Source organism: Electrophorus electricus, chromosome 7, assembly GCF_041902795.1.
Source record: "Electrophorus electricus isolate QZ-2024a chromosome 7, ASM4190279v1, whole genome shotgun sequence".
NCBI lineage: Eukaryota > Metazoa > Chordata > Actinopteri > Gymnotiformes > Gymnotidae > Electrophorus > Electrophorus electricus.
In genome coordinates this window covers 33,379,901-33,393,046 of record NC_137503.1, presented here as the reverse complement: position 1 = coordinate 33,393,046, position 13,146 = coordinate 33,379,901, and the positions used below count along the sequence as shown (strand labels likewise).

Genomic DNA, 13,146 nt, shown 5'->3' with positions numbered 1-13,146 from the left:
AGGTATCTTCTCCGCGTGGTAATGCGGCGCGTAGAGTGCTCGGCCCAGGGCTCCAGGCTGCCTTGATTACAGCTGACAGTAACGCCTTCAGGGCAGAGAGATGACGTTCAGATAAAGTAATGGGACTTATCACCTCAGCTGCACGTTGATGGATGTGTGTCTGTCGCGCGTTGCTTACACTCACTTTTCACCAAACAATGCATAAAGTCAGTGCCTCTTCTTAAAAGCGAGTGCACTAGTTTTTGATTGTGACGGGCTGGAGAATTGTACAGACTGTATAGTTTTGGTGTGAACCTACACAATGGTGTGCAAGTGACCTGGTAATAAAGTGACAGAACCAGACTGGAGAAACGTGTGTGTGTGTGTGTGTGTGTGTGTGTGTGTGTGTGTGTGTGTGTGTGTGTGTGTTCGTTCTACAGCTCTTTTCCGTGTGGTTTAGTAGATTGTTCGTGCTGATTTGTAAGTGTCTTCAAAACCTTTCGTGATCTTTCCTCTCGTTTCAGATAGAAGGTGGTTAGGCAGTGAGTGCTGAACAAGTTTCTAGTACATACACATACATTTATTTACTTTAGATACTCAAATCATTTTAAAGCAATCTGTTTAATCTGTAAACTCAATGCTTGCATAAATAGAATATATTACTTTCATCACATATTTCCTCCTTCCAGTTTTTCCTTTAGCAGAAAATGACACTCACATCCAATGGTCACAACAATAAAACCCATTTCAGTTTTACCAATAAAACCACTAGTCCCAGTGTGTCAATATGAAATAATCGCAGTAAAGGGGCTGCCAGGCATGGCTTTGGCGCCACGGTGTAAGTCTCCGTTCATTCAGAAACACTGCTGGGTCATTCACAGACGACGATGCCTCGCCCTTCCTCACTGCGCGTTTCCTTCTGCGGCCTTTACACCAGAGCTCCACCTGCCCGCTCAAAACTCTACGTCAGGATATGGCTGAACTATCTCCACCACCTCAGTGACCTCCACCACCAGGTCGCGGATATCCTTGATGCAGTCAGGGGGTCTGGTGGCAGGCCGAGCCTCAGCAGCGCCCCCTGCAGGTGAGGAGGCGTCGCTGTCTGCCAAGCAGAGGGCCAGCGAGGCCGAGGCATTTGGGACGGCTTCACACGAAAATACAACTGACTCGTTGGGCTTTTTGAGGTCGGGGAAGACCACCTTGTCTCCTGTGCTGTCTAACACCTCCTTGTCCTTACTTATCCGCACCGCATCATCAGAAGATGCCACGTGTGATGTCGGTTCGAGGGGGACATCTACGACAGCTTCGGTCTCTGCAGCCCAGTTGTGCCCTTTCTCCACTCCAGTAGGGGGCACTGTGACCGTGCCCTTTCTGTAACTGTTACATGAAGCACTTTCTAGAACTGAGTTGATGCTACGGGGGGCAGCATTCTCGGTTTCCCTGGACGCAGGGGCAGGGCTGATTGGATCTTCATTTGGTGCTGCTTGGTTCAGAAGTCCTCGGCCACCTTCTGCAGAACTAGAGTTGATTTGCATCCTGTTGTTTACAATTTCAAGTGCCCTCAGAACTGGGTTAACCAAGGTTTGGGCGGTTACAGTGGGAGATACAGAGGGTTTTAAGAGTGTGGGTTCTGTGTGAACCGAGCCAGCCGGGTCCAGTGGTGTCACTGTGGGGAAGGAAGCCGCTGTACTAGGCTCTGAATTGGTGTGCACCACCTCCTTCTCCCTGTCAACAACAGAACCAGCTGTGCCATTATCCAGCGCAACCAGCCTTGAGCCGGGCACCCCGGTGCCTGGCGTGGACACAGGCAGGTCCAGCTGGGACTGGCATGTGGGAGGACAGCTTGACAGCAGGGAGGCAGGCTTAGCATGGCGCAGGGCAGGGGAAGGGCTGGAGAAGGCCAGACTTCTGGAAGATTCCGACAGGCTGAAGTTGAACCTCGAGTCCGTGAACAGGTTGTACTTCTTCATACTGGCTGCCTCATTTACCACTGTCCAAAAGAACATACGCAAAACTTAGCCAGACGTCAGAGACCCAGACATACCCAGACGTCAGAGTAGTGGCAAAACAGTAATCTTAAACTGGCAAAATCAGAATAAGCCAGACACTGTGTTGCTTTTAAGACATAAAAACAATGGCTACTTTGTGCAACTCACCTTTCCTGATCTCATCTCCCAGTATCTGGTGCAGGATGTCTTCATAAATATTCTCCACGTTGATGAAGTTCACATAATCGGCAAAGATGTACTGTTCAAACGCTGGTAGTTCCTGGACGTGGGTTCCATTATGAACATCAATGAATGCAAAGAAAAAGTCAATATTGTAATCTCACACTGATTGTTAAAAGAAATGGGCTTTCATGTTGAAGAAACTAGCCGCTAGGATGACAGGAAGTGGCAACGTCATTTAAAGCAACTTTTCCTTAAAAGACGACAGCTAAGCACAAAGCCATCCAGAAACAGAGACACGTCCTGCTGTTGACGTAGACGCTAAAGAACAAGCAAACCAGCTAGTGTGTCCTTGAGTGAGTGTTCACAGGTCTGAGGAGACGTAGCTAAACAAACTGCACGCAAGTCTGTTTATATGTATTAGCTCATGTGGGTTAATGACATGAGTTGCCATTTTTGCGGTTCACAATATTTTAGTCAGCAGTGAAGGGTAATAACTTTCACAGACATCTCCCCCAGTGTCTACGCCACCATTATTTACCAATTTTTTAAAACTCAAATTTCACAAATTTTACTTTTATCTAAAAAATTCCAGAATTTTTGTATTGGTGGTTGCTATATTGTAAACACCAGCAGTTTAAGTGTTAAAAGTGATTCCGTCTGCATTAATATTCTAGAGGCGGATCACAAACATACACTACAATTATTTAACAAGGGTCCTTATTTTGTCTTTGACCTATGACCCTGAGACACGCCTAAGGTTTTGGGTTGCACACTCTCTTAATAAAGTGCTCTTTATATGTATAAGACATCAGTGCCTCCTGTTTGAGAGTTGAGTCAGTAAGTGAGCGTACGTTTTTGACAGCGGGAGCTAAGTGCGCTCTGGCGCTCGGTAGAGTGATTTCGAGCAGAGCCTGGGTGAAGATCATCTTCCTCACTGAGCTGCTGTCGTAGTCGTATTGCTGAAGGGCACAAAAAGTGATTCATAATGAACACAGATGCATGCTAAACCGAGCCTTCACCAGGTAGTTTATCCTCGGATCATATCCTCAGTTATTATGAGATTAAAGTTAGGGCTGGGTTAAGTTACGGATATATCAGTATATTTACAATTAGAGCTACGTAAAAATGTACAAAACAAAACTATAAACCTCTATAAAGAGTATGTGCACTTTGTTGGTGAGTGTGTGTGTGTGTGTGTGTGTGTGTGTGTGTGTGTGTGTGAGTGAGTGAGTGAGTGAGTGTGTGTGTGTGTGTGTGTGTGTGTGTGTGTGTGTGTGTGTGTGTGTAACCTTTAATACTCTGTGTCTGGCTTTCACCATGGCATCTGCGATGTTGCTCTTGTTCTCCTTAGCCTTGTGCAGGAAGAGCTCGAAAGTGTATGCTACGTTGTCCACCAGCTACACCGCTCACACACACACACACACACACACACACACACACACACACACACACACACAGAGAGAGAGAGAGAGAGAGCGAGCGCAACCAGGGTTTATGCCCACAAGTCCATTACACTCATCACAGGTTCTTCAACACTGAAGTCCTACTTTTGCCCATAGTAATGACAGAGGTAAAGGACTTAGGGGTGGACAACAGAGGACAGGTACGTGACGCCGCCATCACGACCCCTACACAGGGCTGCCCGCCTTCAGAACGCCTGTTCAACTGTTGACCTGCGTCCACTAAAACTAAAACATACACTGTGTGTTTGAAGCCTGAAGAATGAGTGAAGCTATATCTATATAGCACTTTTCAGGGAACCCTAGGTCACTTTTCACACACGCACACACACACACGCACATACAGACACACACAGGCACACACAGTACACAACTCAGAAACCTCAGCCCCCTGGGGGACTAAATCAGGTGCAGGGAGGGGAGAGAACACCACCCAGGACAGAACACCATGCACCACTGGACATGCAGACACACAATCATTCACACACACTCACACTAGGACAACTTTATTAAGGTACACACATCCCATGACAATTTATTAGGATAGAGACCTGACCTCTAACCTCTATGTGTTTGGACTGTGTGAGGAAACCCACACAGACGCAGGGAGAACATGGAACTCCACCCAGACAGAGGTGGAGTCCAACCAGAGACCTTAGCGCTGAGAAGCAAACGTGCCAGCCACCACCCACGTAGGTCTGAGGGAAAGGAGGTGTAGTCGGTACCTGTTGGATTTCTATCTGCGTGCTCTGCTCCAGCCTCTTGCTGCTGGGGTAGGAGAAGCTCTGCTGGAGTTTCTGGGTATGTTCCCTCAGTCCGTTCACTTTCTCATAACAGCTCTGGAGGTCTGGACGTCTTATCTCCTCCCAAGCCTTGGGAGAGAAACCCAGAGAGAGAATGAAAAGACTCCCCCATCGTCATGCTGTTTTGACCCCCTCCCCAGGGTGTAGAGCACGTGACCACCCCGTGACCCCGGACGCACCTGCTGCAGCTCTTCCCCGATCACGCCCTCCTCGTAGTCCTGACACAGGCGCTCCATCATGGCCTCACTCAGCTTCCGCGCCTCCAGGAAGCCCAGGCTGATGGGGCCCATCACCTCCTCCAGCAGGGCCGGCAGGTGCGGCTCCACCTTCTCTGCGCAATATCTGCCCGCCGCTTCGCCTACCGTGGCTACAGGAGAGAAAACGCTCTCGGTTAAACCCCCTGTGTCTGGAAGGACATGATTGGTCCCTGAGCGAGGCCCTCAACCCTCATTTGCTAGAATTTGTATAACATGGCCTGCTAAATGCTGTTAGTTGTTTTAAAAAAAAAAAAAAAAAAAAAAAAGGATGTAAAAAACAAAGAGTGTACAAAGAGTGTTTTAAACGCTTGTTTCTGTTGGTTAGGGTTATGACAGATTTACACAGTCACTGTTTTTAAAAGTTCAAAGTTTATTTGTCACGTACATAGTCATACATGGTATAACTGGCAGTGAAATACTTTTTGTAACTGGGGCAGCGAGAAACTGGGAGGCACAGAGTATTATCCCAAACCTGAAGAGGAAGGTTTCACCCTTATTTTTTAGCATTACTGATATAGTCAGACACTCTCTTTTACTAAGGCGGGCATAAGCACACTGAGGCTGTGCCCCCCTACCTCTGACTTTGGCCTCCACGAAGGCTCTGGAGGTCATGATCTGGTCCATGTCGGAGCGCGCAAGTACGCTGTGTTTCTTCACTGCCTCAGTGCACTGCTTCTTCAGAGAGGCCATGCCCTCCTTCATGGTCTGTTGAACCAGGAAGTACATCTCCTCCACTACCTGTGGCCCAGACAGCAGCGAGGAGAAACCACAATTTACTGCAGAATTCATTGTTTCCGAACCACGGAATACTGTGCATCTGAGGTATGTGTCTGAGGTGTCAGGATGCACCAGACAGACGCTTCACACCCAGCCCTAACCACAACTAAAGCATCTCCGCAATGTTCCCGCTGGAATCCCAAAGCTCATGGTGTCGCATCCCAGTAACGTGTGACATCACTGCTGATCGGCACCGCTCCGTCCCAGGTACCGTCTCCCGTAAGAGGGGAACTGTGTTCCTGGCTAAAACTCAGCTATAGCCTAATGCTTTTTTTAAGATGACTGACCTGACCTGAACCTGAGCCAGGTGGGTAACTAACCACGGGATAGAACAGGACACCTCTGTCATAATGTGCCATAACATCCTTATGAAAAGCAGGTGTTTGGAGGACAGGACTGGTTTATCGATGATGAAGGAAGGAACGTTACAGGAGCTGGTTCTGCTTTTCATACTCACAGCAAACCACATTCTTTTCTTTTCAGACTTCTTAGCCTTCAGACTAGAGAGCAGGACTTTTCCTACAGTTGGCAACAAGCGCTCCATTGTTAGATTAGCCAGCACCTAAGTACACACACACACACACATTCAATAAAATACAGATTAAAATGAAAACCATAGCTATGAAATATATTCAGCTGAACACGTCAACTATAACCCTAATCACACAGACATCCATCATGAGCTCTCCATGACAACGAGGGCGAAGACGACGGTGTTTATTTCACTAGAGGCTGATACAGCAGCTAGAGAGGATGAGCTGAAGAGAGCACTGAGCAATCTTTAAGCCAGGCATGGAGGGAGGAAGTGATGGAGGGATGCAGAGAGGCAGGGATGGAGAGATAGAGGGATGGTGAGATGGAGAGATGCAGGGAGGTAGGGATGGAGAGATAGAGGGGTGAAGGGATAGAGAGATGGAGGGAGGCATGGATGGAGGGATGCAGGGAGGTAGGGATAGAGAGATGGAGGGAGGCAGAGATGAAGAGATGGAAGGATGCGGGGATGAAGAGATAGAGGGATGGAGGGGTGGAAGGAGGCAGAGATGGAGGGATGGTTCCTTTGGCCAAATTTATCTGCAGTGACAGATGTTTGACTGTTGTGGTTTAGGGATGTTTGTTTGGGTGTTCGCTTATTACTCAACAACAACAGAACCAAACCAGCCTCGGCTGAAAGGACATTCCCCATGTTACTGCATGACTGATCCTGGATCAGTTAAATGGCAGCAAACCAAACCATTCCCATACCAACAATCTAATGAAACAGTCCTCTGTGTCTTTGCAGCCCTAACAGCCTGTTGTAAAATTGTTTGAAATTCCCTTTCAGATTACTTCCCCAAAACGATGTTGCCCATGTGCAGCGGTGGGAGAGACCACATCTCCAGGCCAGACCCACCGTGCATTTCCTAAAGGGGCTCAACTGTTGTGTCCCTCTGACCCCACCGTAGGCAGCTACACTAAAGCCTGGCAGAGCAGCTAAGGATGGGAAACGGAGCCCTACCCGTGCGTCGCTGCCTAGTAGCATGTCCCAGGATTCATAGTGGCCCGCGCTCTGCCTGTAAAGCTGTACCGCCTTGACGAAGGCCTGCACCTCGTAGTCTTTCTTCTTCAGGAAGTCTGGGAACATGACGGACACGTGAGAAAGACGGGCAGAGTTACAGTACGATACAGTCCTTTATCTGACCGCTGCATTTTTCACTTATAACCATCTTTTGATCAAATATATGTAATTTTTCCACCTTTCCACATTTTTAGCTGCTCCATCTTTTTGATATATATTATTATTTCATTATATAAGTGTAGTTTTGCAGAGTGGTGAGTATACCTTGGTTCTGGTGCCGAATGCAGTCAGACAAGATGGACATGAACGCCGCTTGCTGGTCATCGTCTTGGAAGCAGAAGTAGTAGTCTCTCCGGTACGGAAGCTGCAGGTAAACTGGGAAGTCTTCTGGAATGCTGTCTGCTGGTGGAGCGAAGTCGTCGTTCTTATCTGCGGTACAGAACCTCCAGCTCAGATCTTCACATTGCCATGACAACGGCCCGTAGGTTTACACACTACACACGGGGTCTTATTACTGATATTCTCTATCAGAGAGGAACAGTTTTTAAAAAAGTGTTTACAGTGGAAAACACCCACTGTCTCTAAGAACAGAAGGAGGGCTAGGTGCTATGTGCTAGGACTAGGTACCCAGGGCTAGGTGCTAAACTCCTGTCTGTTTTGTACTTCTGAATTCCACCGCTGGCATTAGCTACTAGGAGACACTGACACAGGGCTCTCAGGGCGAGAGAGGTAACTGTAGCTAACTCTGTTAGCAGGCTTGGTCTTGCTCCTTTGGGCCATATGTGGGATGACAGGAACAGGGACTTGTGGGAACGCTTTTCTGGATTTGAACCAAGTTTTGGAGAACCAACAGCTGTAAATGAACCATAAGGGCATTGTGTTCACTAAAACACACCAAGGAGTCATATATGTGCACAAACACACCGCTTGTTGCACCCTTGGATCTACTCCTCATTGAGGAGTAATCTTGTCTATTTTTTTCTGAGCAGTTTTTCTGTGTTATCAGTAACACGTCACAAATACATACATATTTATGTCAATAAAGAACTCCAAACCCTATTAATGATAAAGTCGGTATACTTTGAAGACTCTCAGACTACTGATTTAAAATGAGGTACCTAGTGCCCACATGGTTGTAATTATTAGATTTATTAAGTGGTAAGAGGCTAAACTGATTTGAGATTAGCAGAAATTCCTTCCACCTTGCACATTTTAGGTACACTTTGCTTCAGTGACTGATAGTTGGTCCCTCTGAGCATGCAAACATGGACAACAGAAAACAGCCTTCATCGTACTCACCATTAGCGTCCGGGAAGGACTTGTCTACTCTTTCCATGTATTTTTCCTCGGTGGTGAAAATGGCACCCCCTGTAGGTAGCAGCGTGTATACTGGCGGTGTGCCGCTCTCAAACGACTACAGAGAGAGATTTACACTCACAGTTTCAGTCACTTTACAGAGGTGGTGAGGTCACGTCCAAGGACTCTACTACCCACGACACTTTCCCCAGAGATGCACTTGCCTCAAAGGTCTCGTGGCACTCCAGGCAGTAACTGGCACGCACCACTGCAAACCTCTCCTTCCACTTCCTGTGGTCGGTAAAGTTCAGAACATTGCTCATGTAGAGCACGTCCGATTCCGGTGGTGGTTCCTGGGTAATCAAACACACAAAGTACTAAATGATGGGAAACACCGACATCTTTGTCTTCTGAATGTCTAATTTGTTATTAGTAGCAGGAAGGCTGGAGTCAGATTCGATCCCCGGGGCCCTGTGCCTTCTGTCGGCGGGAGGAGGCTCTCCTCCTCCTTACCCTGCATTTGAGGATCTGGGTGTGTTCCTCTTTACGCTGCACCTGCTCGTCGTGGACGTGAGACAGGAAAGCCAGCAGGTACTGCTTCCTGTAGACGGGCGCGAAGCTCTCCAGCTCAGCCTGTGCCCGTCCTGCAACACACGCGGCACACCACCGATTAGTCGCTCCTTCGCAGGCCCCGGCATTGCTCCATGCTGCGCTCCCCTGTAGGTCTGCAGGCTGTGGTTCTGATACAGGTTTGTTGTAGTGAGAATAAGTTGACTAATTCCTAACATAGTTCCCTCCCTGCTACTACATTCTGCAGCTACTGTGTCAATATCTCGCTTTCAGTGTGTTACTGCGCCAGTTTTGATGGAGACTGTCACTTAGGAAGGTTAAATGGCCTCTCTGGCTGATGTACCAGAGAGTTGGTTCTTTGGTCCAGTGGTCTGTAAATAATGTGAAGTCAGTCATGCAATAGTTCTCAATTTCCAGAAGGAAAAAAGAGAGATACCTAGAGTACCTTTAAATCTCTCAAACTGTCAATTCTTTAGCCCTGAGCTGTTTCACAGACCTCACTTCAGCTCTGTTTGTGAGTGTTTTCATTAAGAGCATTTCCAAACGCATTTGGATATCTGGATAAAGACCAACGCCAGGCTGCAGGCCGTGCCAGTAGCAGGCTGGGCGTTCCCGCCAAGCTCCGTGCTTTGTTTACGTGACTGAGAGCATGGGCGTGTGGATGCTCGGGAATGCATGCGATTGGCTGGATCGAGAGGCTCGGCATTCCTGCAGCTCTGGACAGACAGACGGCATCAGACCTTCACACCTGACAGGCAGAGCCGGTTCATTGCTGACATGCCTCACACGAGGGTGCCGGCGTCTCACACCCTTATCACCACAACGACTGAGAGCACTAAGCAACGGAAACACTGCAGTTTATGCCTAGCCAGGTCTCTGACAACTTACAGTACAGCCAGACCTGAATCCAAAAACATGCGTCAGCTAGAGCCCACACACGTATCTCATTCATCAGAGAAGTTAAACAAGATTTCCAAACGGATATTTCCACATTCTTCGCTGCACACGTTACTGTCACAAAAGGATTTCTGATACGGTCTCAGTTCAGCGTTTGGTGTAGCGTGCATACCATCCCCTATGCGAGCGATATTCAAATCTCAACCTCAAATCCAAATGCATTCTTGGATTTTGTAGTCACAAGTAGTTGGTTACATGACTCATGTAACTGAGTGGCCACTTTGACATCACACGTGATTCCTAGACCAAGGGAGGGTGGAAAACCTGTAGGGCCCGGAGCTGGAGGACTGGGATTTGAATTCTGCTGCACTGGTTGGGATTTTTGCATAATTGAAGAGAGGTGAAAGCTTTCCCCCAATGTAGAAACATATTAGATTTTTAGGAATATATACAATTTAAACGTAATGATACCATAATGTGGTATCATTATACTTAATACCTCAAACATTCAGGACACACAATCCTCCCCCCAGCACTAATCTCTGAGGCTCTTAAAATAACTAATCTCTAGCATCTCTAGCAGTTACTGTGTTGGAGTCACATGTCACTCAATGATTAGCTTTAGGAAATTTGCAGGTTATGAGAAAAGGGTGGTGGCTCTCACAAACACGTTTTTTGTTTTGGAAGGAAAAATGCATTTAAATTTCAGATCCACATGTACTTTTTTAGTCACAAGAAGCCAAAGCCATATGAACGTGTATGGATTACTGCACGTGTTTTGATGGGGACGGGAGAATGTTCAGCTTGAACAGTTTCTGTGACCTCTGAGGATATGAGCTTGGAAGTGGTCTTAAAGAGTCTACCCTCATCTCTTCTACATCCTCTCTCTCTCCCTCCCTCCCTCTTTCTCTCTTGCTTTCTCATCTCCTTTGAATGAAAGCAAAATGGTGAATACTAACAATACAATGGAACATTCATCTGAAACTGGTTAAACCAAACCTGTAAACAGGGCGCTTAATAATGTGCCATACACAACGTTTACTTTTAACCTCTGGGGCTAAGTGCAATAGCGACGAGGCCATTTTTGTATCATTCTTGAGACTAAAAACAGGTTTCCCATTTTTACTGTTTCCTTTCCTCGAACAAAAACACAGTGAAGGGGTAAAACAACTGACCATGAGCCAACTTTCAGCGAAAGCGTTTGAATCCTGAACTAGTTTGTTAGCGTTTCTCAGGGTTCGCTGGTAAAGTGGCACCGAACACTGTTTATGTGTGTTTATGCAGGCACAGCAGGGCTGTCGATCCGAGCTTCTCCACTGGAGTAAGGGCACGTTCGGGTTTGTGACAGTAGCAGAGGGCAGTGTTTCAGAGACCGTCTCATTGGTCTGGAGGTCAGAGCAGACACTTGACACCAGGATGACCCAAGGTCAAGGCTGCATTCGCTACAAATGGTATCAGAAGTGGGATGTGCAAGAAACATCCCCTGCTGTCAGGGTTTGGTGTGAAGCCCAGCGTGATCTGCTGGTGAGGGGCGTGCGTTTGACCATGGGTGTTTGAGGGCGCACAGGTGCACTGTCAGAAGCAGAGGTGTGTGTGTGTCAGACTATGTCGCTATGTTCTGACCACTCTGCCTTTGGGAGCAGCAGTCATTTGGCTCTGAACTAGAACTCCACAGATCCTGGAGCGCACTGCCCCTGCCCGTGGCCAGCAGAGAAGTACCATGACACCAGAGTAACACAGGTAACACAAACGTACCCCTACTACCACCAGATAACTCCAAAGCAGCAACACCCAACACCATCACTAACACCCAGAGGACTGTCATAATATTCAACAACACTTTCCACACCAGAACTAGCAGAAGAAAAAAAAAAATCTCATTAACTACATAGAACCATCATCACCATGTTCTGTTTGACTACAACTTTTGATAACTTGGTGCCAGGCACGTTACACCACTGACTGAACTTCGGCAGGGCACGCGCATGCAGACACGAGGAGACTGCGCCGTCAGTCACTGCTGGGTAATCCCAGCCACGCTCCAAGCGCTCGCGCAGCACCTACGCCGCACCCACGCATAAACATAACCCACGCGACAGAGGTGGAGAACGTGCCCCGGTGGTCCTGGGTCTTCTCGTGCTTCCTCTCCCTTCGCAACTGTGGAGGCTGAACTGCAGGACTGGAATGACACTAGTGTGTGAGCGAGAATGAAACACCATCATGGTACATTTTTATTAAGTTTGCCAATCTTCTGTGCTCTAGTTCACCGCATCGCTACAGAAACCCAGTAAACATATCCGACCCCAATAACGCCCGTAGGAAACCGAACACTGTTCCAGCTACTTTCTGTCGGTCAAAATAACCGCCTTGACCTCAGTGCCTTCGTGCCACATTCAGAAGGGGTTACACTCAGACGAAACGGAGCCTAATCCGCATCTCGTGAAGTCTAACGCAAGAGAATCTCTAGTGTCTGTACCGCAAAACTGCAGAATTAAGATGCAGCGACTCGAGCCCAGTATTATGCAGAGGTGGCGCTCCGTTAAGCGCCCTTTTGGCTGGGAAAACCCAGTTCGTTGTTGACGGACTCTTACCTTTTATGAAGCTGCATTTGCTTTCATCCAGAAGACTGGAAGACGACCCCATAATGACGTGGAGAGAGCGTCGCTCTCGCGGGCCAGGTGAAGTTTAAGCGAAAGCCTCGCGCGTGCTTCCTTCCCACCAGTAGAATGAAAGGCGCGGCGCGAGTGAAACTGCTCAAATCCTGTGACGGTTCATCGCATCGCGACTGCCCTCACATGTGTACTTTACATAACTAGGACGAGGCTATATGCATGCAGTTATAGCGCAGAAATGCAGCCTGTCGCACCTGTTTTCGGTGACACTGAGTGGAAGTAGCTGATATTTCCTTAACATGCAGCTAGGCAGTAGGCATAGTCAACCTGACAACCCAGTCCTTATTTACACACATCTGTCTCGGCCTTCCAGTGAGAGGTCACACACCCCAAACCCCCAGGGGTCTACCAGAGGGCTGGGAGTTTCAAGGTCTCATACATTACGTTCACCATTCCAATGTAGTTCAAGGTATTTTAACCTTCCAGATTCCAATGTATTCCCCTGCCCCCTTAGATTCGTTTCCAGCACTTAGACTGCCACCTTTATCACCAGTGCTTATAACGTACAACTTTTTTTTATAGCGTCTGCCAGCCAGGTGTTATAAGAGTCCACGTGCATGGCACAGTGCCCAGAAGAGATCAATTTAAGTAGGTCTAATAGTAGAGTTTTGGATGAAAAGGGTATTGGTGCAATTCCTAGAGATCCAAGACTTGAAAGAATATTTGAGCGCTCTTGAGAAGGGCAGTCAGAATCAGAGACTTGCTCATG

General features: G+C 47.7%; 1 protein-coding gene across 3 annotated transcripts; it reads right to left on the bottom strand.

Annotated features, from left to right (window-relative positions):
• Positions 1 to 9: 9 nt before the first annotated feature.
• niban1a (niban apoptosis regulator 1a) lies at positions 10 to 13,113 on the bottom strand. Of its 3 annotated transcripts, XM_027015929.3 has the most exons (14): positions 12,357 to 13,113; positions 8,812 to 8,942; positions 8,523 to 8,651; positions 8,302 to 8,416; positions 7,267 to 7,431; positions 6,943 to 7,058; positions 5,905 to 6,009; positions 5,246 to 5,408; positions 4,593 to 4,780; positions 4,336 to 4,482; positions 3,440 to 3,547; positions 3,002 to 3,109; positions 2,136 to 2,247; positions 10 to 1,969 (listed from the first exon to the last, which is right to left on the bottom strand). In XM_027015929.3, exons 1-14 carry the CDS (start codon positions 12,406 to 12,408, stop codon positions 933 to 935), a joined length of 2,676 nt encoding a protein of 891 aa, XP_026871730.3. In that variant the 5' UTR covers positions 12,409 to 13,113; the 3' UTR covers positions 10 to 932. The 3 variants fall into 3 exon arrangements, with proteins under 3 accessions (XP_026871730.3, XP_081573162.1, XP_081573163.1); XM_081717036.1 differs by lacking the exon at positions 5,905 to 6,009; XM_081717037.1 differs by lacking the exons at positions 8,302 to 8,416; positions 8,523 to 8,651; positions 8,812 to 8,942.
• Between the last annotated feature and the right edge of the window lie 33 nt (positions 13,114 to 13,146).

Coding starts and splice junctions, on each gene's coding strand:
- niban1a (XM_027015929.3), bottom strand. CDS start 12,408: ATGGGGTCGTCTTCCAGTCTTCTGGATGAAAGCAAATGCAGCTTCATA. Junction 8,943..12,356: donor CAAATGCAGCTTCATAAAAG/GTAAGAGTCCGT, acceptor CGTGTGTTGCAG/GACGGGCACAGGCTGAGCTG. Junction 8,652..8,811: donor CCCAGATCCTCAAATGCAGG/GTAAGGAGGAGG, acceptor TTGATTACCCAG/GAACCACCACCGGAATCGGA.